Source organism: Mchenga conophoros, linkage group LG7 (genome assembly GCF_057382185.1).
Source record: "Mchenga conophoros isolate Kocher_MC1m ecotype Shallow Benthic linkage group LG7, M_conophoros_male_GT1.1, whole genome shotgun sequence".
In the NCBI taxonomy this organism is placed as follows: Eukaryota; Metazoa; Chordata; class Actinopteri; order Cichliformes; family Cichlidae; genus Mchenga; species Mchenga conophoros.
The window spans coordinates 61282022-61309881 of NC_140532.1; the positions used below are offsets into that span (position 1 = coordinate 61282022).

General features: G+C 38.8%; 1 protein-coding gene across 2 annotated transcripts in view; it reads right to left on the minus strand.

The window, feature by feature from the left end:
- The window catches only part of slc12a2 (solute carrier family 12 member 2), a 63381-nt gene that overhangs the window by 15158 nt on the left and 20363 nt on the right, over window positions 1-27860 (minus strand). For both annotated transcript variants that reach the window (XM_085280591.1, XM_085280590.1), the window contains exons 2-19: window positions 23484-23603; window positions 20624-20699; window positions 17774-17869; window positions 17549-17688; window positions 17268-17378; window positions 16337-16445; window positions 16091-16215; window positions 15775-15859; window positions 15528-15685; window positions 15301-15408; window positions 15022-15145; window positions 13324-13425; window positions 10379-10534; window positions 8809-8908; window positions 7678-7789; window positions 6443-6583; window positions 5905-6011; window positions 1329-1408 (exon numbers count right to left, since the gene is read on the minus strand). In XM_085280591.1, the coding sequence (XP_085136717.1) occupies window positions 1329-1408; window positions 5905-6011; window positions 6443-6583; window positions 7678-7789; window positions 8809-8908; window positions 10379-10534; window positions 13324-13425; window positions 15022-15145; window positions 15301-15408; window positions 15528-15685; window positions 15775-15859; window positions 16091-16215; window positions 16337-16445; window positions 17268-17378; window positions 17549-17688; window positions 17774-17869; window positions 20624-20699; window positions 23484-23603 (2050 nt within the window). The remainder of the gene's footprint in view (window positions 1-1328; window positions 1409-5904; window positions 6012-6442; window positions 6584-7677; window positions 7790-8808; window positions 8909-10378; window positions 10535-13323; window positions 13426-15021; window positions 15146-15300; window positions 15409-15527; window positions 15686-15774; window positions 15860-16090; window positions 16216-16336; window positions 16446-17267; window positions 17379-17548; window positions 17689-17773; window positions 17870-20623; window positions 20700-23483; window positions 23604-27860) is intronic.

Genomic DNA, 27860 nt, shown 5'->3' on the forward strand with positions numbered 1-27860 from the left:
TGAAATCGCGTTTGAATTTGCGCTTGTTTTTTTGCTTTCACTTTGCAATCGTGCGAACTGTGTATAGAGAGCGACAGCACTGATCTGTGAGTGATGATAATTTGTGCACCAATTCCTCTGACATCGTCTTATTAATCGTTAGCTTACTATGCAAACATGACAAGTGAAATCTCCCGCAGCTTAAACATGTGAGAGGTTGATCGCGCAGAGAATCGCTGAGCTTATGTGAGTGAGCGTGTAAAAGCAGCAGGATTTATATTTGACTACAATGACCTGGATGACTGAGAACCTTCACAGACAGATATATATTTTAGTTCTGCTGAGCCAAATAAGACAGGTCAGGGTGAAGAAGTGACAGCCAAAGAAAAGCTTACCACAAAACGGAGAAGTTATGACAAATCAGACTATAAGGCAAAAAGAAAGTGCAGCTTTATGGTTTCATGGACAAAAGAATTTCTGTGGCTGCAATATGACGAGCTAAATAACCAGGGCTGCACATAAGTGGTCCGCAGGTGCGCATTCGCTGTCAAAATAAAAAACACGCACAAGGGTTAGGGTTAAATTTAAAAACTGTACTTTTGAGTTAAAATATATATTTATAATTTTAATAAATGACAAATTAAAAAGGCATGAACATTTTTTTTGTATCGAAAAAATATCGAACCGTGACACCAAAGTACCGAACCGAACCGAACCGTGAATTTTGTGTATCGTTGCACCCCTAATAATTACTACAGCAATCTTATGACCAGGCTTTTTTAATTTGTGGTAAAATCAAATTATTCCAATTCTTTACATTTATTCACTAAGGTTGCCAACCTGCAAGTTGTTCTTGAAGCAAAAATGTCAAATATTTGTTTGCAGCCACTCAAAGATGTGGATTTGATGAGTTTTTCTGCCACACAATGCATATTGACAGTAAGTATAGACAGTTTATTACACATTGTGTGCCACTGTGCTGGGACTTTTGGTCAGACAAAACCAGATGTCACCTCAGTCTGTGGAAAACTATCATTTTTTCCACTTGCAAGTTTTCATGCTTAGTATTGTGAATGTGAACATTGTATGAACTGATGTGTTCGGTTCCAAACTGGAACGTCAATCAATGCTTGAAAATATCTTAAGACTGATAAGCAGACTGAAGAAGAAGGAAATATAATGAATGCTTATTCTCCTTCTAAGTTGATTTATGTGATGCTATGTGATAATACTGGAAAAACACTCAGCTATATTTAATTAACCTTTATCTGTATGTAATCTGAGCTGATGCTACATATGTACTACAACAGTGTTTTTTTAGAATAAGCTGCTCTGCATGTGTTTGGTACCTTGCCCTTGGATATGGGAGACATCCAGCCCCTCTTTCAGTCGCAGGATAACAGCACCAAACTGGAAGTCAAAGGCATCACTTCAAAGGAAGGGGGAGAAAAAAAAAAGGTTCCCATTAACAGTGGACTGAAGCAATTTGCCCTCAACTAAACAAAGACAGTAAGAAACCCACAGAGTATTTAAGAAAAAAGATAAACAAGCACACAAGAAGACTCAAACATCGTTCTCAATGCCACAGGTTGTAGTATTGTATTGCACTGGACAACATACAATGGAAAATAAAGGGCAAATTTTTAAGCGTATTAGCTTTGATTTTAATACTATCGGACTGAACAATCTGTGACATTCAGCTCTAATGCTATAATCCTCGCATTACAATGAAGAACCCATTCACCTCAAGCCTCACATGACTGCTTTAGAGTTCAACAGGACAACAGATTTCTCATGGACTTGTTTTAATCCAAGGGAGATCAAAAAGATCAAAAACATGACAATTACACTCTATCCCATAATGGCTAGCATGTTTCTACTACTGTTTATGTAAAAAGAAGTTTTTGTATACATTGTATTTGAACATATTTGAATAATATCAGTAATATCAAAAACAACCGATTCTGTTTATCTAGAAGCGTTTTCAGTGGGAGAAACATTTTGTCATCATGTAAATTACTTCAGTCTGAGCTGACTGGAGGTTTCCCAATATTACAAAATGTACATTTGCATAGTCAAAGGAGCTTGCAAAGAAAAGCGTCTGGACTTCTTTAAGTTACTTGAAGACGTTTCACCTCTCATCCGAGAAGCTTCTTCAGTTCCAAGGTCAAATGGTGGAGAGTCCCAGATATAAACCTAGTGGGAGTAACCCCCCACAGAGGGACAAAAGGACCCCCTGATGATCCTCTAATCGCCTGAGCCAAGGTGTGAGTCCCAATCAGCCAGAGTTTCGGGTGAGTTCATTGTGAAACCTGGCCCCACCTTATCATGCGAATTCCTGAGGTCAGATGGCCCAGGATGTGAGTGGGCGTTAAGGCGTCTGGGAAGGGATCTCAAAACTGGATTATAGATGGCAGAGAGTTGGTATCGTAAACACCAACTCTCGGTGGCGGAGGTTTACGACACCAACTCTCTGCCATCTATAATCCAGTTTTGAGATCCCTTCCCAGACGCCTTAACGCCCACTCACATCCTGGGCCATCTGATCTCAGGAATTCGCATGATAAGGTGGGGCCAGGTTTCACAATGAACTCACCCGAAACTCTGGCTGATTGGGACCCACACCCAGTTTCACACCTTGGCTCAGGGGATTAGAGGATCATCAGGGGGTCCTTTTGTCCCTCTGTGGGGGGATACTCCCACTAGGTTTATATCTGGGACTCTCCACCATTTGACCTTAGAACTGAAGAAGCTTCTCGGATGAGAGGTGAAACTTAAAGTAACTTAAAGAAGTCCAGACGCTTTTCTTTGCAAGCTCCTTTGACTATGATGACCTGGATGACTGAGAACCTTCACAGACGTACATTTGCATAATGACCAAAACTAGCACCACTGACTAACAATGAACCGTGGTCAGGTTCATGATCATTAATATGCAAACTGTCATAAACATTATTCAGTGGCCATTCACAGAGATTTGGGGAATGGCTCCAATCACAAACTTGTAAGAAAGAAAGATGCACCCTAGACATTTGTCAAAGCTGGGAAGACACCTAAAGAATGCTTCAAGCAATCCAGAGTGAAAGACAACTGCTGTATAGAGCACACAGCAGTTGTATAGAAACAGTATGAGACAGCTGAGATGCATTTCCTCTAATCATTGAGTCTCTGTGGTTTTAAAACCCCAAAACATGCTGTGTCAAAAATGGGTCCATCCCAAGGATGGGGTCAAACTGCATAAACAGAGTAACATAGCGTACGCTGTTAAGTGCCAAAAGGATTGCTATGATTTATACATCGGGGAAACCAAACAACCTAAGGGGATTGGGACAACACAGAGGAGCTAACTCATCAGGCCAGGACTCTGCACTTTATTTACACCTAGACGCTCTCAGTGATGAGGATGTACACATCATGGACAGAGATGAACGCTGGTTTGAGCGCGGAGTCAAGGAGGCCATTTACGTGAAAAGGGAAAGACTATCTCTGAAACGAGGAAGGGGCCTAGACATCCAGATGAACAGAATCAACTTTTTGGGAATGAGAGGAGTTGTTAAGGATATCATTAGTTTTTCTGTTGGTAAGCTGTTTTTGCTGCTGTGAGCTACCGTTAGACTCTGTTAGTTGTTATTAGCTGTTGTTAGTGAAATATGTCTGTGAAACTTCTCAGTCATCCAGGTCATCGTAGTCTAAGGAGCTTGGAAAGAAAAGCATCTTACATTAAATTATTTAACTTAAATTTCTTGAAGACGTTTCACCTCTCATCCGAGAAGCTTCTTTAGTTCTAGGAGCAACTGGTGGAGAGTCCAAGATTTTTAAGTCCTATGGGAGTGTCCCCCTCATGGATCCTCTACCTAATCACACCAGCCAAGGTGTGAAAACTAGAGAAGGCACGATACCACTTTATGTCCAATACAGATACCGATATCATAAATTTGGATATCTGCCGATACTGATATGAATCCAATATAGTGTGTTTTTTAATCAATAAATCAGTTTTTTTGTTGTTGTTTTTTTAAATATCTTGCTGCATTTTGTATAAGTTCATACTCAAGTCTTGAGAAAAAGTAAAAGAAAACAAAAAAAACCAAACAAACACTAAAGCTATTCTGTTATACCTGTATGCAAAAAAATACACTGCACCCAAAATATTTCATCGTTCAGCAATACTGATCAATCTAATGAACTTAAACCTACTCCATCCTCCCTATTCTGGTATTTTAAAGAGTACTTAGCGGAAATATTAGGCAGAAAGAAAGAAAGAAAGGTTCCCAAAGGAAAAAGTACTAGCTTACTAGGGTATATTAGACTTAATAGTTACTATATACAGTAATGGACTTCTATACATAAAACTTTGGGTGTAAGATTCAGATAATTATTTATTAAAAGCTAGACATTTTAAATGAGAATAAGAAAAAAAAAAAAAGAGTATTTCTTTGTGCCCCCCTTTTCCCTGTTCATGCCCTATCGGCCCCCCTGGCATAACTTTGCTAGACCCGCCCCTGCACAGTTACCAGCAGTCAGCTACGTAGAAAAAGATCCTGGTGTAGAAAGTAATATTAAATAAATTCTAAATTCTAACTGATCATTGACCAGTTTCACGATTGAAGTAGCAACAGGAGAGGGAGGGAGAGAGAAAAGGCAGTCGCTCCATCGGTTGTTAAGCTTAATGTGGGAATGCTTTTCAAACATTCAGAGATGAACTTACACACTTGCTTTACTTCCCTCTGGGATCACTTCCTCGGAGATGAAATGCCGGTTTGGTAGCAAGGCTACAAATGCTCAAACAGACCGCCGAGAAGTCTCGCACGCCACCGCTGCTCTATCACGTGAGCACACTGCTCCGACGTGCTAAGGTTATGAGGTGAGTTACGCCATGTCGCAAGTTTTGTGAGGTGCTTTCATGATATTTAATGGATCGGATTACGTTTTTTTTATTTATTTATTTTTATTTCTCTCCGATATCCGATCCAGTAATTTAGGTCAGTATCGGACCGATACGCAATATCGGATCGGTCCATCTCTAGTGAAAATGGGTGTGGGTTACAATCAGCCAAGGTTTCAGGTGAACCCACTGTGAAACCTAGCCCCACCCTATCATGTGATTTCCTGAGGTCAAACAGCCAAGAATGTGAGTGGGTGTTAGTGAAACTTTCTCTGAAGTGGATCCAACATTGCTGGACTCACATTCCTAAAGAATGAACCATCGTACCCTGCGAAAGTGTAATCAAACTGTTTAAGGAAAAGTGTGATTTTTACGACACTCGAGCCCAAAATTACCTGGCAAAATGTTAGCTTATAACGAGCTGCTCTAATGGCCCTGCTGACAGCTGAGTTCTATTGGCCTCCACGTTTGGGGTACTAAGAGTTTGGCGACATGCACAAAACAGGATATGTTGTAAGAGAGACATCGTTCCCAGCCACTGAATTCAAATATGGTGAGAGAACTTGGCAGCTTCCAGCATGGACCAATTGTACCTTTTATGTTACCTAGAACCTATACCACTGAAAATTTTATAAATCTGTTAGGGTGAAATATATGAAAAATATAAAACGTACAATAACCTGTTTGCATGTGTGTGCATACCATTAAACTACGAAATATTAGTTTATTAGTGTCAACAACAAAATTGTTGAAGCACCTTTTTGATTTAATCACAGCATTCAGTCTTCTTTTGTACACACCTGCCAACAATTACAGAGACCGATTAGCCCTATGTAACATCCAGCTGTCCTAGTAGGAGTTTCCTGACATTTACCGAGTTGCGTACTAAAGAAAAATTCACGGTTTGTAGAACACTTACAAAGCAGGAGGGTATAAAATTTCCACAGCATCGGATGTACCATCGAACACAGTGAAGACTTGTCGAAAGAAGAGAGTGTTTTTTCTTTTATATAATTCTTTTCTTCTCTTATTCTACTTACTGGATCATGCTGATGTAAGTCTCCACATTCATCATGTCCCCATCCCTCCAGTCATTCTTGAAGCCCAGAACAAGGGTGTTTGGCTTGAGGCGGCCAAGACCAGCAGCCTTGATTGGACCAGGAACAGGAATCGCAGATTAATCATTTCTTAAATGTGGCTCATTTCCAAAGAATAAGCAAAACTATGAGTGTGGAGCAGGAAATAAAAACAGTTCAGTCCATACAGTGTTCAGCCTTTCACTTGGGTTATGAGTCCAATCTTAAAGGAGACTCATATTATCCACTCTCAAGTTCCTCAAGTCTCAAGTTTCAATCATGGATCTGCATGACTGGTCTAGTCATTGTCAGAAATATTAGTTAGTTAAACTTACCAATAATGTACAACATCATTTACCAGTTCAAGTATTATGCCCCAACCTCTACTATTGATGGCTCGGCCCAACAAACACAAAAAAAAAAAAAAAAGTACTTGAACAATGCTTCTGTGCAAAGAGTTAAGAACAAACACACAACTCTGAATAGAATTTAGTTTTCCTACCTGAAGCAAGTACTGACAGCCTTGTTTTAGGTCCTCAGCAAACACTGGCGTGTAGAAGGCTTTGGTCTCGTTCTTCAGCAGCCAGCGTTGGTAGCGTGCCTGATCTGTGGCAAGCTCTTTGAAGTTTGGTCTTCTATAGCCCTATGGAGACAGGAGGCCAAATTAACAACAGCCTTAAATTTATCAGTGTTGGTATTGTACAACAAATGACCACAAATCTAAGTTTCAAAGATGAAAAGATGCGAATTTCAACAACTTTTGATGTGTGAAAGTTAAACAGAAGAATTTAATGTGCGGCTCAATCACCTGCTCTGAATCTCTGCCTGCTTTTGTGACTTTTTCGTTCAGTACTCTGCAGTACTTATTTTTAAAATACAAAAGACCAGGCTATTCCAAATCGTTCACTAGCTTTGTGTGCAACATTAGGGCTGTGCGATATGATGATATATTAAAACGACATATTGTACTCTATCGTTTATTTCATGCTGTCGAAAACTCTTCACTGGAATATGTTTTTCATTGCTTTCTAGAAAAAGGAAAAAAAGTCCCCACCACCATCCAAATAAATAAAAGGACAGATTAAAAAATAGAAATGCACAATGTATCACCAACTGCTGCACCTGCAAGAAAAATAAACATAACACCTGGAACAAACATTGGAAAATGCGCAGGTACATAAATTGATCTTCTATGGTTGTGTGTGCGCATCTGAGGACAGAAAATTGGCTTCCTACTAAACATGTGGGGACCAGCATTCACTTATGGGGACAAAATGCCAGTACCCACGAGTGTGAAGGCGTGTTTGATGCTCAAAATGTGCTTTTAGTGTCAGGGTTAAAATTAGCCTCAACCTTACCATAACCTGAGGTTAGGGTTAAGCATTGGTTTTTTGATGGTTAGAGCAAGGGAACAGGGAAAGCATTATGTCAATTAGATGTCCTCTCCAAGATATGAAAACACCTTATACACATTTCACATTTTTCTCCTGGTTGCCCCTGCATTGGCTCCACATCCTACAGTCTAAGAACCACCGATGCAACCAAATCCAGAGGCTCCCACAGCATATCAAAGTCTTCTTTTATATTGCCTGCTAATCAGTGCTATGTGGTTTAAACAGTTTGGTGAAGAACTGGATGAATCTAGCTAAAAACTGACTTTTAAACAGCAATTTGACAGCTAATTCATCAGTAGCAAAAAAACAAAAACAAAAAACAAGCCAAATGACATCTGCTCACCGTGCGAATATGGCCGCAGATCATCATGCCTACATTCTTGGTGAAACTGTGGACCAGATCCAGAAGGGCAGGACGAGAGTTGGGATAACCAGTCATCACCAAACACTGGGGTCTGCAAAAAGACACATATGAGAGAAAACATCCACCAAGTCTGCATCTGCATCATCCTTTACCACATCTATAAAAGCAGAGAAGGGACGCCATATTTTGATTTTATGCTTTATGTGTAGCCAACTTTTCATTTGACCTTCCCAGTAACCTTTAGTCTTCTTAACACACAAACACCCACACCCATATACAGTCAGACACCAGAAGCAGAGCAATGAACATCAAAGCAAATATGTTAGCATGATAGGATTATTGGACACAATACAGAGGCAAGAACAACTTCAGAGGAACAAAACAAATTCTTGAATTTTGAAGATTCATCCTTTTAAACTACTGCTTGGTTTTCTGCCATGAGAAATTTGCAGTAAATCCACAAAACAATTACTGAGCCAATTTGTTACATGTGCAAGCTTTAAGAGAATGAACACATGCACACAACATGAGGCCGCATATATAAATATACTCAATACATTTCAATACATTTGAAAATTAATCATCTCCCCCTCCACAAAGTCTCTACTTTTTCCCCATATGATGGTAAATTATTTAAATTGTTGCATGAAACACTAAGGCTAAGTTATTATCATGTCAAATTTTGTTCTTCTCAGGCTGCAAAAATCCAGAGGTGAACGACTGGCTGAAGAACCACAAAGATTGCGACACATGGTGCAACGTCAAAATCACTGCATGGCACTCGCAACGATGTGAGCATAAATCGAGCATAGCAGCTGAGCTAAACCTAGCACAACACGACGATAAACAATTGACAGAAGTTTAAAGAGACTTTGGGAATGAAGAAAACCCATCAACTAACATGACGTTGGGGAAAAATAGATTAGAGGATAACATAACCAGATGTCCATAAGCATCCAACCGAGAGCTACCAAGCAATCGCTTTATATGTGGACCGAGCTTGAGTGTTTATCAAGCATGGTGAGTAATAATATTGTGCTTCCATAACTCAGATGCCATCTACACTTGCAGGCAAGAATGGTTCAGCTCAATCACGTTTGTGTTTGGTACCTGAAATTCTTGATGTGGTCCTCCACTCCACTAAGGTGCAGAGTGTGGGTCAGGGCCTGGTGGTAGGTCAAAGCCTGGGTTGATGAGCCCCAGTTCACATCTGGAATGGAGGACACATGCAGGCAGAAACACAGTGGAGTTAGCAAGTGTGTTTATGGGTCAGATTGCTGGACTAAAGGCTACCTGACCCATGTGGTGTTAACGTCAGTGAAAAGGCCTAGTGTATGTGTAGCTGCATGTCAAACTGAGTGTTCTCACAGGTGTGTTTAGAACTGTATAGCCAGCTTTTAGTTTAAAGAGCTGCCCCACTCAGATTATGGATTCAAAACCAGAACCTTCTTGGCTGACATCCCAGAAAGTTGATTCTGTTCATCTGGATGTAGCATTTTCAGTTTGAGAAACAATTTGCCTTTCTTCTCTCCTGGATCACTTGGAGCATTCTTTAGGTACATTTAACATATATCAGCTGGGATAGCTACATTTGCTCAGGGCCTTTTTGATATGATGTTCTTCAGCTTCCCTCATGGCTGTGTCTGTAGGGATGGGGCTCAGTCTTTACTGTAGCATCTTACAATGCTATGATTGCAGCCATTCCCCAACTTCCAACTCTTTGCATATTAATGATCACGAAACTGTCTCACTGTTAGTCAGTGCTGCAAATTTTCATCGTTGTGCAAATGTATAATAATAATTTATAGCCATTAGGGAAATCCGCAGTCAGTCAAGACCGAAGAACTCACTTGGATGAGTAGTGAAACGTTTCTCCCATTGAACACGCAACATCCAGATAAAAAGAATCAATTTTCTGGAATTTCCTTACCTGGATGATTGAGCACAAACCAAGATTCCTTGCTGAAAGGTAAAAACCACTAACCACTACACTACTGTCCACCTGATTTATGAACTTATATTATTTCTGTTTGCAAATTTCACACTAAAGGTAAACCATAAACACCTCAACATTTTTGGAAAAAGCCAGAGATATGTAGAGGTTCCATAAAAGACTGAGGTGTGCAGGGACTTTTAAATTAACCAATCAATTTAATGCAACATATTCCTTATGCAAATGAATTCAATACAATAAAATTGTATTTATACAGCACAAAATCAAAACAACATTTGCCTCAAGGTGCTTTATATTGTAAATTGAGACCTACATTAATACAAGAATACAAAAAAAATTACAAAATTCCTATAAGACGCCCTATCAGCAGACACTTGGCGAGAGTGGGAAAGAGAAATTCCTTTTTAAAAAGAAAAATCTTTAACAGAACATGGAGGAGAAACCATAGGCAGGTTAGGGCTAAACACCATACTGTGGACAGAACACTGCTTATTATCAAAATACTTCACAGCATGTTATCTTAAATCATGGTTAACTGTCATCTTACCTTCTCTCTAGTGTCTTGAGACAACTGTCGTTGTGAACTGGTGCTACATTAATAAAACTCAGCTTAACTAAATGACAACCAATATATAATTCTTATATCATATTGGTACTTGGTAATTATTTTACTCCATAAAAAAAGTGAGGAATTTTTGGCCAAATTTGGCGTGCTCTCCAACTCACCTGGCTTCTTGTGACTGACATAGATATACAGAGCCATAACAATGACATTTGTAAGAAGGGCAGCTGCCCAGTTGATGACAAACATCACCCCACAGCAGAGAATGGCTCCAGCAAGGGAAACCCACATGTTGTAGTATTTGAAGCTAGGTCTCCAGCCTGTAACATCGATGTAAATTAGTCACAAAATAGCAAAATACATTTAAAATGCCACACAAACAGTGCTAGTCACATATAAGGTGCAAACAAAAAGTTCCATAACTGCTCCAGCTGGGTATGAACATGGTCGTGTGCATGAAACATGACCTTTGGCAATGACAATGAAAGCTTATGTTATTCTTGTTGTGACTATTTGCATTGGTGCATTTGTAATTCATAACATGAGAGCAAAAGAACCATTGTGTTGAATTCTACGAGCATTTACTTTAAAAGCAACTCAAGATTCTTCATCACTGGTAAGAAGAGTTGGGTCTAGTTATGTTAGACCCCAGAGCAGCCCTTAGTGGGTGGATCTGCAGTCAAAACCAAAGAAGGCTCATCAGGTCAAAAGCAATTCTGACATGGTGAAGGAGATCCAGATGGTACCGCTGAGCACTTCAAGTAAAGCAGTAGGACTGACTGCATCAGTCACTGTATCAGGGTACAAGGTGACAAGGGCTTTTGCTTTTTATTGGAGCAGTCACAAAACTTTTTGATTGCATTTGATACAGTTTAGGTATTATGTGCAAAAATTAGAACTGAAAACTGAATTAAATTCAGTTAAGGCTGAGTAGAAATTCTTTTTCAGACACTTCAGCTGGGAACAAATTAAATAAGACCAGCAATGTGGGAGGTTAAAGAACAGGAAACGTTGAGTCAGCCTCCATTTAAAGAAGCTTATTATAAAACGGTCAATATTGCTGTTAGAGAGGAGGGATAATGTTTCAGATGGATCTAGGCATATGTTTGGGTTAAAGAATGAGTTGACAGTCTACTAGAAGTTATACGAGACATTAGGGACCATATTCATTCATTGGACAGTACAGTAACTAGAATAGTGGGATTTTAGTGATGGAATACAGTTGGTGTGTGTTTGGTTACACAATGACAGAGTCTTTAAAAAACAGGACATAAAGGGTACATTGACAGTGTCGTTCCTGAGTCTATGAAGGGACTTTAGGAGTCCCAGAAATGAGAAAGTAATTGGCCCTGAACTGAAAGTAATGTTTGTGTTCCAAAGAGAGAAATCTATTACACCATCATACTGTTTCTGTACTCGCTAAATGAGTCATGTACCATTTAGGTCCATGTAATTTTATGACCTGCTGGAGGAATTGGAAAGAGAAAAATAATCTGTACCTGCAGTTCTGCTAAGGCTTTGGTTTGTCTGTGTGTGTGTGTGTGTGTGTGTGTGTGTGTGTGTGTGTGTGTGTGTGTGTGTGTGTGTGTGTGTGTGAGTGAGAGAGAGAGAGAGAGGGATGAGGGGGTGTAGAGAGAGGAGAGGGTGTAGAGAGAGGGGGAAGCAAAGAACTCAATATACGCCATCAATAAATGGTAAATGAACTGATTCGTATATGGAACATTTCTACTCTACATGATCACTGAAAGTGCTTTATACAACTCGCCCCCTGGGCTTTTTTCCCCCCTATGCAAGTGCTTTCTAACTAACATTCACACATATTCTTATTCCGATGGATACATTGGACAGCAACTTTGAGTCGGTATCTTGCCCAAAAATTGCAAACTGGAGCAGCCAGGGATCGAGCCACTAACCTTCCAGTTAGTAAATGACCTGCTCTACCTCCTGAGCTACAGCCAGACGCATCACTGAATTTGTCATCAGTCTACAAAGTGTGACTTCACCAAAGTTAGTTTAAAAAAAAAAAAAAAGAGAACTTTCCCTTATCAGTAGCTGAATCTATTTGTTCAGTTTTGTATGCATTTCTGACACTTTAGTCACTAGAATAGAGAGATGGGTACCAAGGGAGCAGGAGACCATCTTATCCCACCTAAGATTTATGGTTACTAATCTTAACAGGTAACACATCAGATATACCACACACTTTTTCCACAAATACTAAAAGACTGCATCATATAGATGGATTACTGTAGAGAAATAAGAAGTAAAAACAAGAACATGAGTATCAGCCATTTTTGAAAATCTCCCATTCTGGGCAGTTTGAGATTTTTGACTTTAACTGAGGTTCTTCTTTCAGACAAGTGGAGGTAAATAGTCTAAAAACAACTTTCATTTGGCTAGCCCTTTGTGGTTGACAAAGACTAACATTAGAGGAAACAGACATCACCTACCTTCTTGTGTAACAGTACTGTCCCAATATAGTTACAACATTAACCTCATCATCACATTTTGGGTTATTTAGACCAAAATACTGAATTTTGCTCTACAAGGGCCTGATATCCACTTACGAGGACATTATACTGCTCCTGTTCTATCAAAATTTTAAACGAATATGCTCATATGTGGCTCTCATTTTTCTTAAAAACAAAAATAAGGCAAAAAAAAAAAAAAAAATCTGTTAATTCTTTGTTTTTACATTCATCAGGCCCCAATATGTCCAAATATCAAAGAGAGATTAACAATGCATGCAGTGGAAGAGTTTGGGTCTTAGGAGATTAATGACAATATGCTTTCTATATTTATGATCAACTGTCCAAATTGAATTTTCTTTGTCTAAGATGCATCAACTTCTAAGCCTAAATGTATTCAACCACCTAACCTCTGGTATGTCATCAGTGTGAATGACCTCTCTTATGAGACACACATCAGGACAGTCTCATTGAAAACCAGTAACTGGTTTTTAAAAAACACAACATTATACCTAATGACATGAAGGCTTCCTTTTTACAGTCTGGATTAGGATGACAATAACTTCCTCTATTGTCTTAATATGTTGATCAAGAACTTTATTATGCTTAGATTCTCCCATTTCTAAATGTACTGATCTTACCTGGTGAGTTAGCCAGTGATGCATGGAACACGGAGAAGTTGATCAAGGCATATGATGCCAAGAAAAAGTTGGAGATAATGGGTGCAATAGTGTTCAGCTCAGCTGCAAGAAGAAAAGCACCAGTCAACTCAGAAAAGTTAAAAATTTCACCTGTGATTTTATGTCCAGTCAAAAAAAACAAACAAACAAAAAAACAAAACAAAACCCTTTGAATAAACACTCAAACTCTCAGGATGAAGACAGTGAACATATCGGCTGCTGCTGACTCCAGCATGTGGTCATGCAGTGCGCCATTACTGTAAAATCTTAAATATTTAGGCATCTAAAAAGGTAAAGTTTTCAACAGCCGTTGTATCAATATTAATTTAGTTCACTGGTCTGTAAAAGTGTTTTTATTAGGAGCTTGCAATAAAACAAACAAACAAAAACTACAGACAAGAGTTATTGTCAAATTTTAGACCAGTTGCCATGTTCATAAAACTGACAACACTTTAGGATGAATTTCAGAGGACAGTAATGACCCTGGTTCTGTATCAGTTCAAGCAAACAAAGAATGAAATGTGGAGCAGAGCAGCTGAATCAGGTGGGTTTCAGGCCTACAGAGGGGGAGGTGCCAATATACAGCTGCAGACTGGGGCTGAGCAGTGTGAGTGCTGGATGAGAGAGGCCCTCCAGGTCCGCTCAAGAGGTCGCAGATGTGGACAAGACGTAAAATGTAACCATTTTACAACAATTTATTACACTGTGTTATCATTATGTGTCTTATTCTATTGTTTGCTGGTTCAATCCTTTTCACATCAAGCCCTCTGTTTCATTATATTTATTTTAGCATAACTAATACTACACGTTATCCAAGGTTCATTTGAAAGTTTTCCATGATGTTCTTCTTCTACAATAATTACAATATTTAGACTCGTCAGGTTTTAAAACCTAAACTCAAATAAAGGGGGTAAAACAAGTATTGAACACATCACCAGTTTTCAAAGTAAATAAAGGTGCTACTGACATGAAATCTCACCAGATATTGGCAACAACCCATCCAATCCAAACATACAAAGAAGACTGTGTGAAAAGAATGGGCCAAAAATCACATCTGAGCCATGCCTACGACTAGCTTTCCCATACAGGAGGCATCTTGAAGCTGTCATCGCCAACAAAGGCTTGGTTTGAAGTATTAAACAAATTTCAGTAAGCGGCTTTAATACTTGGAGATCACACAGGGTTTCTTTGAAAGTGTGGATTGGATGGTTTGTCACCAACACCTGATGAGAACATCGTGTCAATAGCACCTTTAGAAATACATTTACTTATTTATCTATTTTACTTGCTGTATTTTAGAAAGCTGACAACATAACTTTTTTAAGAAATGACTTCTTGGCCATTAGTTCTTCTGTTTCAGCATGGGGTCAAAAGTCTCCCTTTGGTATAGAGTATTTTTCTGGGTATAGATATCGTGATTAAAATTCTAGTATCATGACATCATTCTAAATGTCCCTTAGGCAAGGGCACAGTACAGCATGCACCAACGTGGGTTTTTTCTGTTTAGAACAAACACTGCGTGAAAACACCGGTTCTCACAAAAGAGAACAAGGGTTCTGAGAACCACGGTGCTCTTACTTTCCAGCTAATATTTTTGTACGGTTGTATGTGATCAAGTATGAAAAGCAACCAGCGAGCAAGCAATGAGTGAAGCCATACCAATGAGGATAAAGGCCAGACCGATACCGAAGGTCAGGATGTATCCTCGTAGGGGTTCATTGTTCTTGCCGTAGCCTTTGGCAAACATTTGCAGGCCAGGATAGATGTTGTCCTTACACAAAGCCTGCGGAAACAAAAGCCTTTGTGTTGTCTCACTGGAGTTTAAGCTGTTTATAATCAAACGCTATAAGAAAACCTAATTAAATCATTTACATTTTTCCATCACTCAATACTGCAATTTATTATATACAGTACTTTAAAGCTTGGATCTGATCTTACCTGAAAAACTTTAGGTGCACTAACTAAAGAGGCCAGTGCTGAGGATAGAGTGGCAGAGAAGATGCCAGCAGTGATGATGGGCCCAAAACCAGAAACAAGGCTCATAACCTGAACAAAAGATTACATGTAAATTGAAAAGTTAGATGTCTACATTAAAAAACCATTAACATTCATGTTCTGATACAGTTGTTTTGTAATATTCATATTCTTTTACACTTATTTGATACCTGGAAGTCCCTATGCAGTCCATAGCGGCAGGTATCCTCATTCTTGCAGGTAGAGAAGTCATAGCCAAATTTGCAGGCAGCAGTGGAGCAGTTTGCCATGAGGTGAGAACTGATTGTGTCATTCACATTTCCACTGGCATCTCTCAAAATACAGGAGCCTAGTTTTTAAAAAGTATTATCCACATATTAGATTTTGTATTTAAAAAGGATGTGACAACCTTGGAAAAATGCAGGTACTATACACCACCTGTTGAAATAGCAACACCCAGGTAGACTATCCCTGTGATTAATATGGCTAGAAGGGTCCCTTTGGGGATGGCCATCTGTGGGTCCTGCAACAACCAACCACAACAACATTTTAAGATTACAATATATAACTGGATACAAGGCTTTAAGATGAGTACATCAAATCCTACAGCCAATTCAACGCTATGAGTTCCGTCTCAACAGCCTTAATCAGTGGAAGCATAGTCATATTCACCTGCACAGTACAATCTACAAAGTAAACCTTTACTTGGTTTGACACTATATCAACATTCATCACATGGTTGCACATGACTTACAGCAAGGTCTCCTGAAATGTTGGCTCCAGCCAGAATACCAGTGGCGGCGGGGAAAAAGATGGCAAACACAGAGAAGAACGTCTCTCCTCGGAAGTCTGGACCCATGTTCTCCCACATTATTGAAGCTGACAGAAAAAAGATCAAAGGCCAACTGTGACACAGCAGTGTAAAAGCCAACATGAGCCCTCAGATTTATGAGGTGTTTCTTATATTATTTTTTAACAAACAAACAAACAAACGTCCTACCATCATAGCCCAAGAATCCCTTAGCTTCCTTTGACTTCATAGGAATGAAGCTTCCAATGAAATAGTTGAAGATGGCTGTGACAAGGACGACGAGTAAGAAGATCTGGGCCTATAGGAAGCAATTAAAACCAGTGTATTAATGTGTAGTAGTTAAATCGACTACACCTGTAGTATATCTGCAGGGTTGTCCGAGTCTCATGTAAACATTGGTCTGGGATGATTTGGTGTCTTCAGTATTTGGGATTGCAATGTACCGATTCCAAGTTACCACAGCCTTCATAGTAAAATTCAGTGCAATTCAGTTTTATTTATATAGCACCAACTTACAACAACTCGTGTCTCAAGATACTTTATGTTGTAAGATAAAGACCCTACACAGCAATAACACAAATATAGCAATAAAACCGTTTTTGGCTGCCATGCTTTGAAAAACTCACTCTAAAAGCTTTCCAGCATCAAGCAAAATTAACAACATTGGAACAGAGGCAAGCACACGGGCACATCATGCACCAACATGGGCTTGTTCAGTTTAGAGGGGGAAAAAAAACCCAAAGGACAAAAAAACAAAACACCCCATGAAGGCAGTATGAGATCACTAGAGTAAGCAGCAACAGAATTACAAACATTTTCCAGCTTTCTAAGTTGCCAAATTTTGGAGTGTAATCCTGTATTGGTTTAGCTTGCCAAACTTGCCAACAGCTTGCCAACAAAGTAAACTGAAGATTTTCGTGTTACCTTCAAATTTTGATTTTTGTGTGGACCCCCCACCTCCCAACACCAACACAATCACACATGCACACAATAAGACCGAACTTAAGTCTTTATAAAAAACAAATTTTACAACCAGTGAGTGTCACTACTTTGGCTACATTCATGTTTTATGTAGTTTCATATAGGTGTAAGTTTCTATGAATTGGGATGTTGTGCATACCTTGGCCTCCCACTCCATTCCTGCTACAGAGATGCCCAGAAGAATGATTATTGTAATGGTGCCAATTATTCTGATATCGTTGACTTCATCTGTCATGACGGCATCCATACCCTGAGATACAATACAAGGACTTGGTAAATTGAATGACAATAATCAGCAAACAGTGTTTTGATATGTGCTTTTCTCTCTCAATGATGCCAGGACAACCCACTCCTGCTGATCACTGATCAGCCATAATTAGCAGCTTTCTTGAATTCAATGTGAAATCCTAATAGACTTACAATCAGAAGTTCCACAACAGTCTCAGCAAAGCCCACCACATACATGGCAACAGCCACTGCATTGGCAAAGGCAAAGATAAGACCAATAGAGCCTCCAAACTCTGGGCCAAGACTTCTTGAAATCAGGTAATATGCTCCACCTGAAAATAGCAGGGAGTGTTAGCAAAAGTTCAGTCATGCAAAGTCAGTCATGCAAAGTCAGTCATTCAGTCAAGTAAAACATACCTCCCCTTACAAATCCATTGGTGGCAATGGCAGAGGTGGAGAGGCCAGTGATGGTTGTCACTACTGTAGCCATGGCGACGATCACACAGGAAAGAGCTGCAGAAGAGACCACATCATGAACTGATTAAAAAAAAAAAAAAAGCATAATACTTAACAGTTTTTAGCAGCCCTTCCAATCACTCTCATGTCTCTGTAAAAAGTAACAGGACAAGCCAATGCAGCAATGTCTGTCGCACGTCTCACGTTGTGGTGATATTTCACATCAAAGTGGAAAATGATCAACAAGTGCCAGGAGGCTAGGAATACTGGGCTTAGCTGAGTATGAGCTAGCAGAGAAAAAGTGATGAACACAAAACTGTCAATAAACAAGGGGCAATGAGACATATGCACCTTGCTAGGTTTTCTGGAAAGTAATACTTAATACCGCAAACCTTGTTTCATTTTTTTATCATAACCCTGGTAGATGGCAGCTGCGTTTTTATGTTGGGTTTTTTTGTCTTTTTAAATAACATCTCAGTCATTTTTTTCATTAATCCTTCCTTCAATTACATGAAGCGTGCCAGTGCTGTGTGGTGAAAAACAGCCCCAAACCATGATGTTCAATTTTGGTCCCATCATACCAGACTAAATTCTCCCAGGATTAAACAGACTTGCCTCCATCTTTTTCAGCAAACTTTAAACACACTTCAACATGCCTTTTGCACCATGCAATCAGTGGAGTCTTGCATGGTGAGCAAGCATACAGGCCTTGGTGGTTTAGTGCATTATTGATGGTTTTCTTTGAAACAATTGTAACTATTGATTCTGGCTCAAGTGGTTCTTGGCGCTTGGACAACTCTTCTGATAATTCTTTTCACGCCTCTGTTTGAAATCTTGTGCGGAGCACCTGGTTGTGGCTGGTTTAGGTTGAAATGATGTTCTTTCCACTTTCACATTTTGGCCTTTAGAAATTCTTCTGGCACGATGCTATCATCACGTTTTACAGTAATAAGGTTACAAACATCTTGAGAGAGCTTATTTTTACCCATCAAAAGATGTTTCTTGTGTGACACCTTGTTTTTTGGAGAGACCTTTATATAGGCCATCTGCGGGGACTGAACCAGCTGACATTAATTTGCACTAAGTGGCGGGGTTGCTTTCTAAATCATGCTTATTTGAGCTGGAGTCATGACTTTTATGCCTTAGAAATACATTTACTTAGATTGGTAATGTGTTCAATGTTTATTATACCCACTGATCCCCTTTGAGAGAGGCGCTTTAGTGACAGTGGGAAGGACTCCCAGCAGAACCAGGCTCATGGAGGGGTGGCCATTTGCCCAGCAGGGGTAAGGGGTCAGAAGCCAGTAGTGTCCCGGTATCAATACTGAAGTATTAATAAGCCATAAATGTTAAATTGACTAGTGCACATTTTAACAATGGCCATTTAACTATTAGCACAAACAATTATTGTTCGTGGCCAATAATATAAAATTACTTTCAGATGTCTGGTCTAGAGTGTGGAGAACTAAAGTGTGAAATCTGGATCAGAGGAGCCAATTCAGACAGGTTTCGGGTTTGAAGAGCAAAGCTGAAGATATAAGGAGTTGCAGACTGTAAACGTGCAGCAGTGTGAATGCTGAAAAAGCGAGAAAGAGAGAGGGAGATGTCACGGATGTGGAGAAGAAGACGAGCTTAAAACTTTCTACTCTTACAATAATTTATTCATTTGTATTCCTTTAATTACTGTGTGGTCAGTTTGAAAATGCAGGGACTGGTTCAATCTTTTGCAGTAAGTACTCTGTGTTTTTATACATTCTTTATTTGTGTGTGACTAATACTACACTACTATTCATTTCTCCAAATTCATTTTTAGCTTTTCCATAATACTCTACAATCATTATATAATTTATGTATTATTTAATCTTTGTTCATTAGTATGTTTTAAAATACATTTTACCTTCTGTAAACCATCTGTACAAATGAAATCACTTAACGTAATTGTAAATACTTATTTTGTTAAACCAAAGTTATAATTAAAGTTAACATATTCAAGAAATGAAAACAGGTACCGAGTATTTCCTTGGCTATCAGGATCTGGCTTGAAATTCTAGTATCATGCCAACCCTGGCTCTCATTTTAATGCTAATGTGGATGCAAACAGATTCCACATTTACATAATAATGTAAATAACCTAATAATGATCCTTATTGCTGTTTTAGAGAGGAGCGGTGCTTCAAAGGACAGTTGCAGATTTCTGTCAGAATCTGCAGATTATACAGTATAAATAAAATGTTCATGTTTCTCCAACGCTGTCTTCCAAACAGTTTCACTGGATGGCCAGGAAGCGTTCGCGATGTCTTATCGGGCGCTGATAATTGGCGTCTGTCTTGTGTCAGTGATGTAAAAGACGGATTTAATGCGACTTGACCGTTCAGACAGCAGTCGCTTTCTAAAACATCGGATATGTATCGGATTCAGTACCACAAACGAAAGTGACCCAGATCGGATTTGAAAATATTGGATTTGTGACGTTCACACTGTCACACCATGATCGGATATGGGTCGCATAGGGTGTAAAAAAAAAAACAAACAAAAAAAAAAAAAAAAAAAAAAAACAAAAAACGATTTGATGCGCTTTCGCCTGCAGTGTTGTGAACGTAGCCTTATTATAACTGAAAAAGATGTAGTGAAACACTTGCACCTCTGACTAATCTAGAATAAAAATTATGAAAGATTAGATTAGAAAGATTAAATAAAAATAGAATAAGGACTCTTCTACCATCCAACATTTACTTTTGACAGCTGGGGAAAACTGAGCTCAAACCCCTTTTTACAGGTGACCCCCTTTAAGTTGGACAGCTTTCTACTTACCAATTCCAGACTGGCCCACAATCCAGGACATGCGAATAAAGAGCATTACACCCCAAATGTTCAACATGCAGCGTACCTACAGAGATGAAGAAGTGTTACTGTTGACGCCATTTAAAAAAACAAAAACAAAACACATTTGTCAGTCTATATTAAAGTACAGAAAGTTAAATACTAAAACTTTTTTTTTTTTTAACTTAAAATAATAAATCTCCAAACCTGCACTACGTCACAGACAGTCAATCGCTGTCAATAAAACAAATCTAGTTTTCAATGTTTTTTTTGTTTTTTCCTTTTATACAAATAAAACCCAAGTAAAAAACAGTCTCACTCGGGGGAGGGGGGTCGACTACAAACAACTGGATCTAAAACTGATCATATCATGTTCAAGCTGGTACTAATTCATTACTAATGCCATTACATAAGCACTTGTTCACCATTAGTTATTACAGTAACATATAATGTCAAAGAAAAAGATTTTTAAAAATTTGCTTGTTTGTATGCTTGTTGAAATTTGTACTGCAAAGTTCAACAAGCTTGTTCTTATTTTCACACAGCAATGAATAAGAGCCCTTTTATTTTCATTAAATATAAATAAACTAAGCTACAAAAAAAAATATTCTCTGAGTTCAAAAACTGAGCAGATAACATTAAACGTTGAAGTGAAAACAGATTTCTGTTAACCAAGTCTGTGGAAGTTCTTATTCTGACAATGTGATAAACCAAAGATTTTATCAAACACCAGATCTCTTTTCAGTGCTTGTTGCCTGTGACTGCAAAAAACTTCACATTTTGTATACAGAGCTCGCACTGTAAGCAGGTTTTACCCCTCTGGCAGAATGTCATTTAAAAACACTTAAAATTCCTCACATAGACTCCATAAGCAACACCCCTCCCCAGTAGGGATCAGCGAGGATCACATTTTACAAAGTAAACGTGAAGACAGTACTTGAAAAAAGTTATTAGAAGCCAAGGTTTATATTACAGAGGAAGTAACACTTTCTCATATTAAAACAGAAGTAAGATGACAATATCCAGACACATGAACATGAATAATCCTTTAACCGCTTACTAGATTCAAACATGTCCGTTTTTACCCTCAATGGCTAAAATAACTAGCATAATAATAATAATAATAATAAATTGCATTTATATAGCACTTTTCTAGGCACCCAAAGCGCTTTGCAATTTCACTAATCATTCACTTTCACATTCACTCACTAGTGCAGGCAAACCACAGCTGTAGCCACAGCTGCATCGAACCTTCCGGTTACAGATGAGCTTCCCAACCCCCTGAACCACGGTTATGCCACAATTATGCCCAGACAATTATGAATTGGCTGGGCTGGTGAAAGACAATAATAGTAAGTGGACTGCAGATAAAGTACAGAACAGAATGGAAAACGCAGTACAGCCAACTGATGCCCATATTGGACTATAGCAGATATATCAATATTAATTTGTGCTATCTGACATAAGAAAACATTTTCTTAAGAACACAATGCAAACTCCAACTATTTTAGAAATATTTTTGGTTTTTACATGGAATTTGTTATTTTTCATCACTGTCTGCAGGACATGCAGACCATTTCCAAACACAAAGCTACATCTCAGACTCTACAGGCTTCAGTTAAAGCCACAATTAAAGACTGAACAAGGCAAGCTTGTTTGGAACAGTTCCTTGGAGAAAGCCTCTTCTGTCTAACACAACTTGGCAGCTTAGGTTTATAAAGTTGAATTTGCACTAACCACAAGACTCCTTTGGACAACTGTCACTAAAGTGGGCTTTGCACCTTTGTAAAAAATAAAAATGGCATATTACCATAAACCTCTCATTTGTACTGCCAGTCAAGGTGTTGAATTGGTCCATTAAAAGTCCAGCTCACTACCTCATTAAATTACTATGGCAGTACCTTAAAAGTAATGTGCACGAACTAAAGCAATATTGTAAAGAAAACTAGGTCCAACTTTCTCCGCAGCTAAAGTCCTGTCCAAACACATGCATCCTTCCTTCTTTATATTTTGATTTAAAAAACTAACAAACTAGGAAATAAGTGAAACATAAGCACTTAAGCCTGTTTACAACTAACAAGACTGAAGGTCAATATTTGGTAGAGAAAAAAAAACAAACAAACAAAAACAAACACCCACACACAGCATGAACTTCGTCATTTAACTAGTCTTCAGGAACAGTTTTGAAGGGCCAGCTGGGTCCTGTGTCAACACTTTGCTGGATTTATTTTCCTATTTCTTAAAGATATGACTTTCAGTTACTTACTGTTCGTCTATTGAAGATAGTTTTGTAGGGCTGGCACATCTTTTTTGTTATGCACTTTTCCAATTTCCTCCGATTTTTAAGGGCACACTGCACACCATCAGTAGATATTCCAGATTCTCAGCTAGGCTCTTTAGGAATCACCTTGTTTTTATACAACTATTATTTGTTTTGGGGATATTAAAGTGCAGGCAAAAAAATTCTGGCACAACTTCACCTGCTTCCAAGGTGCGTGGAGAGGGGGGGGGGGGGGGGGGGGAAAAAAAAAAAAAAAAAAAAAAACACAAGAGGAGGAACAACTTTATTGATTGACCAACGCGTTTCGGCTTGTGGCCTTCATCAGGGTCAGGGTTGACCTTGATGAAGGCCTAAAATTAGAATTTAAAGTTGGTTCTTTGCTTAGTTGTCTGTTATATGTAGACAAAATTCATTCATCCCCTGGATTAGGTGCCTTTTCTGTGCTTGAATGACTTAAAGGTCAGTGTTAAGTGGCTTAACAGAATGACATACTTAGTTTTTAAATCGCAAGACAGCATATTCACTCTGCACACAAGTAACAAAGCAAAGTAATAATTAAATTTGACTTACCAGCACCCCCTTAATCCAGCCAAACTTGACCACTCCTTTTGACTCAGCTGCTTCTTTAGCAGCGGCCTCCTCCGCTGGTGTAAGTTCATCACCGTTGGCAAAGCCATCCTCAAAGGGTTCCTTAGAAGCACAAAAAATTGAATCAAAGTCAGCAACAAGTAGAAGTAAACGTAATCTAAAGCGAAATGCTGGTGCCTTATTTAAATCTGATGTTTAAGCACAAAATGCAAACAAAGCACATGAAAAGTTAAAACTGAGAAAGTGTTTAAAGTTAGGAACATTTGGAACACATAAATAAAACTGATGCAAGAGTATGTTTCCCACTGTACAGCATGACATTAAACAACATACTACATGCAATGAGGAACAGAATAGACTAATTGCTATAATTTAGACAGGAATGTTTACCTGTTCATCCTTGAAATAAAATTTTAGCTGCTCAACAGTTTGTGGCTTCCTTTACATTTCACAATCTGCCAAATGTTTTCAATATGTAACAGACTGACTGCAGGTCACTATTTTTCTTCTCTGTCATTCTGGGATGTGTTCTAATAAAGGTTTTTGTTGTTTTTAAGGTTTGGACTTTCTGAGCGTTTCTGTTCATTCTGAGTGTCCCAGTCTAAAATTTGTTGAAACACACTGTTGGGACTAAATTGAAAATAAATACATGAAAATGAAGATTTCTCAGTTTGAACATTTGTTGTAATTGTACTATTCTTAATCAAACTTAACAGATTTTAGATTTAAAAACTGCTGCATTCACACATTTTATACAGCATCAAAAGTGGCTCATTTGCTAATAATAATGCCTCGCAGCAAGACAATCTGAAATTCCAACCCAGACAAGGCCCTTCTTTTGACAGTTTGCAGGCTTCTTTGCAGCACTCTGGTTTCTCCTGCCATCGAAAACATTCTCCAGGTCACCCTTGCAAAAACATTCCGAAATAACAAGAGTTTCATTTCCTGCTTAAATCAAAGGCAATTAAAAAAAAAAAGGAACACTGGCTTACAGACACAGGTCACCTTCTTTACTTTGTGTAGCTGTTAAAAATACTAGAAGCTCCCTTCTGTGCACAATAGTGTCCCACTGGCATCCTCCCTGGGTATACAGTGTATTATATTAACTGCATTGATTGCCTTCTTATTAACCTGAAGTAGAACAAAGGACATCTGCAAGCCAGCCCTCTGCACGTATACTAGTATTTGGGGTAAATTTGTTTATGATTAACAGGAACACAGTGGAAAGTAACTATTATTGGGACTGTCTAAATTATTGGTAGAAACTACTACTTCTTCCGCCTGACAGAGTGAGATGCGAAATACGGCTGTATATTGATGATGACCGTCATCACTGATAGATGTCACTTGTGGAGTTCTTTGGTGCTGCAGAACAGGAGCTATTGTTTTTGATTGTTAATTGAATATTTTAAAATGTAGGTAATGACTTCTTAGGTTTTTGATTTCTTATAGGATATTTCTTTATAATTAAACAATAAAAACAACGAGTCTAATGTCTTGTATTCATTATGAAGGTGCAGTTTGACATACACAACTTTTTATTTTGATTTTCCAAACACATCAAGTTTTTGTACAGAGTATCTGGATCTGATCAGTATCACTAATACCAACCTGAATTTTACTTGGTATTGGGGCAAAAATGTTATCTGTGGTAACGCACATTACTAACTTATACTAAAGCTTTTACTGCATGTCCCCATTCAGTGTTACTGTAGGCCAAGGTTATGCCATCCAGAGTAAGAATCTGATTACAATATTAACAGATATCTAAGATTTTCAGGGCCGAATACAATAACCTCAGTTTTATCTCAATTTAGAAGCAGAAAATTAGAGGTCATCCAGGTCTTTGTGTCTTTAAGACATTCCTGCAGTTTAACTAATTGGTGTGTGTTATCTGGCTTCATGGGTAGATAAAGTTGGTACGATCTCATATCCTTGTGTCAGTGTTGTTCCCATATCATCATAATAAATGTTGTTGAACCTGGAACAACGTTTATTATGATGATGTGGGAACAACACCAACACGAGGATTATCAGATCATCCATAAAGGCATGATCTGATCAAGTTGGGTGTCATCTGCATAGCAGTGAACATGTATGCTATGTCTTCTGATGATACTGCCTAAGGGAAGCATGTATAATGTAAACAGAATTGGTCCTAGCACTGAACCCTGTGGAACTCCATAATCAACCTTAGTGTGTGAAGAGGACTCTCCATTTACATGAACAAATTGGAGTCTATTAGATAGATATGATACAAACCACTGCAGTGCAGTACCTGTAATACCTACAAGCATGCTCCAATCACTCTAAAAGGATATGGTCAACAGTATCAAACGCTGCACTAAGGTCTAGCAGGACAAGCACAGAGATGAGTCCACTGTCAGAGGCCATAAGAAGATTGGGTGTAACCGTCACTAAAGGGGTTTCTGTGCTGTGATGAGCTCTGAAACCTGACGGAAACTCTTCAAATAAGCCATTCCTCTGCAGATGATCTTTAAGATGTTTGGAGACTACTCTTTCAAGAATTCTTGAGATGGAGGAAGGTTGGAGATGAAGGCTGGCCTATAATTAGCTAAGACAGCTGGGTCAAGAGATGGCCTTTTAAGAAACCGTTTAACTACTGACAGCTTGAAGGTCTGTGGTGCATAGCTGATTATTAGAGATAGGTTTGATTTAAGACTGAAGCATTAATTAATGGCAGCATTTCTTTGAATAGTCTTGTAGGAATGGGGTCTAAAAGACATGTTGATAGTTTGGAGGAAGTAATAACTGAAGTTAACTCAGAAAGATCAATTGGAGAAAAAGACTAAATAAATATCAATGGTACTGAAAGTAGCTGTAGGTAATGGTCTAATAATGGTGTGTATGTTCCAGGTACATATGTTTTTGGGGGACTAAATCTATTAACTTTGTCCTCCTTAAATTGTGAAATTAGGTAAGGAGGAGCCAGTGGGAGAAGCCAATATGCTCTCTTTCTAGTCCCCGTTAGCACTCTCGCTGCAGTATTTCATTTCAATGGAAGGCTTTTCATGGAGTTTTTAGGACATTCTGATAATAATGAATTACATTGGCCCAGCCTAGAAGTAACAAATGCTTGAACTAGTATTTCAGTGTCACTCTGAGACAGGATAGTTCCACTTTTAGAGATATTGCAAAAAAAGAAAAAAAGGAAAAAAAAAAAAAAAAAAAAAGAAGAAGTACAGACAGCAGTCCTGCATATTTGCTTAATATGCACAATGAAACACATATTCTGGTAAAAAAAAAAATAACTCCATCATTTCTCAGTGTTACTGGAGGTCAAGGTAATGCCATCCAGAGTAAGAATCTGGTTAGACACAGACGTTTCTAAGATTTTTAGGGTTTAATACAATGCCCTAAGTTTTATCTGAATTTAACAGCAGGTAATTAGAGGCCATCCAGATCTTTATGTCTAGAGCTATGCTCCCTCTTCACAGTCACACAGCTATCATGCTTTCCTGGCTGATGGGACAATCTGCTGGGGTGAGAGCTAATGGTGGCTATGCTAACAACAGTTGCACTGAATACAGGAGCCTGGCTATGAGTTTTTCGCAATAGTGCAGAGCTGGGCCTTCAATTCAGTAATCCTGGTCGCCAGAGCAGTAAACGGACTAGATTATTACAAGAGTAGCTAGACACTGAGCAGAAAGGTGCAGGAAGGACAGGTGAAGAAGTAGGGCTGAACGATATATCGCATTTGCGATAATATCGCGACATGATCAAGTGCAATTTTCTAACCGCAAAGGCTGCGATTATACTCTGGACATGTCCAAATTCATGGGCTGCATCCTCCTGAGGCCGCATTTGTAGACCGATTACGTCACAGCGACGCGCCGAAGGCTGTCCAAATTACTACCATATCCCAGAATTCATAGCGCGGCCCAGCCAAACTCCAGTTTCCAGCAATGGCGGCCGCTACTAAGTTTTAAAATTACTCATACTAATCTTTCAGGGTCACAAAATAAACTTTTAACATATTTTCAGGCGAGAAAGTAGTTGTGTAAACATCAAATATCTGCTCGGTTTATCAAGATATCCCATATTTGCAAAAGTGCTTCGACGTTTTCAGAGGCGTCTGCTACCCACCAGCTCGACAGCTAGCCGGGAGCTCGAGGGTTACTGATGCGGCCGAGAACGGCACAACTCCCGGCACATCATTTTCAGATCACCGCGGAGTTTCGCTGCTCGGGTTAAACGTAATATATAAGTCACTTAGACAACCTAAAAATGTTATTGTTGGGCTTTTTTCAGTGTTTTGTTTGTTCGTGAGTAAATCGGTTTGGCTGAGATTAAAGTTATTAGATTAGATAAAATAAAACTTTATTAATCCCCCGGGTG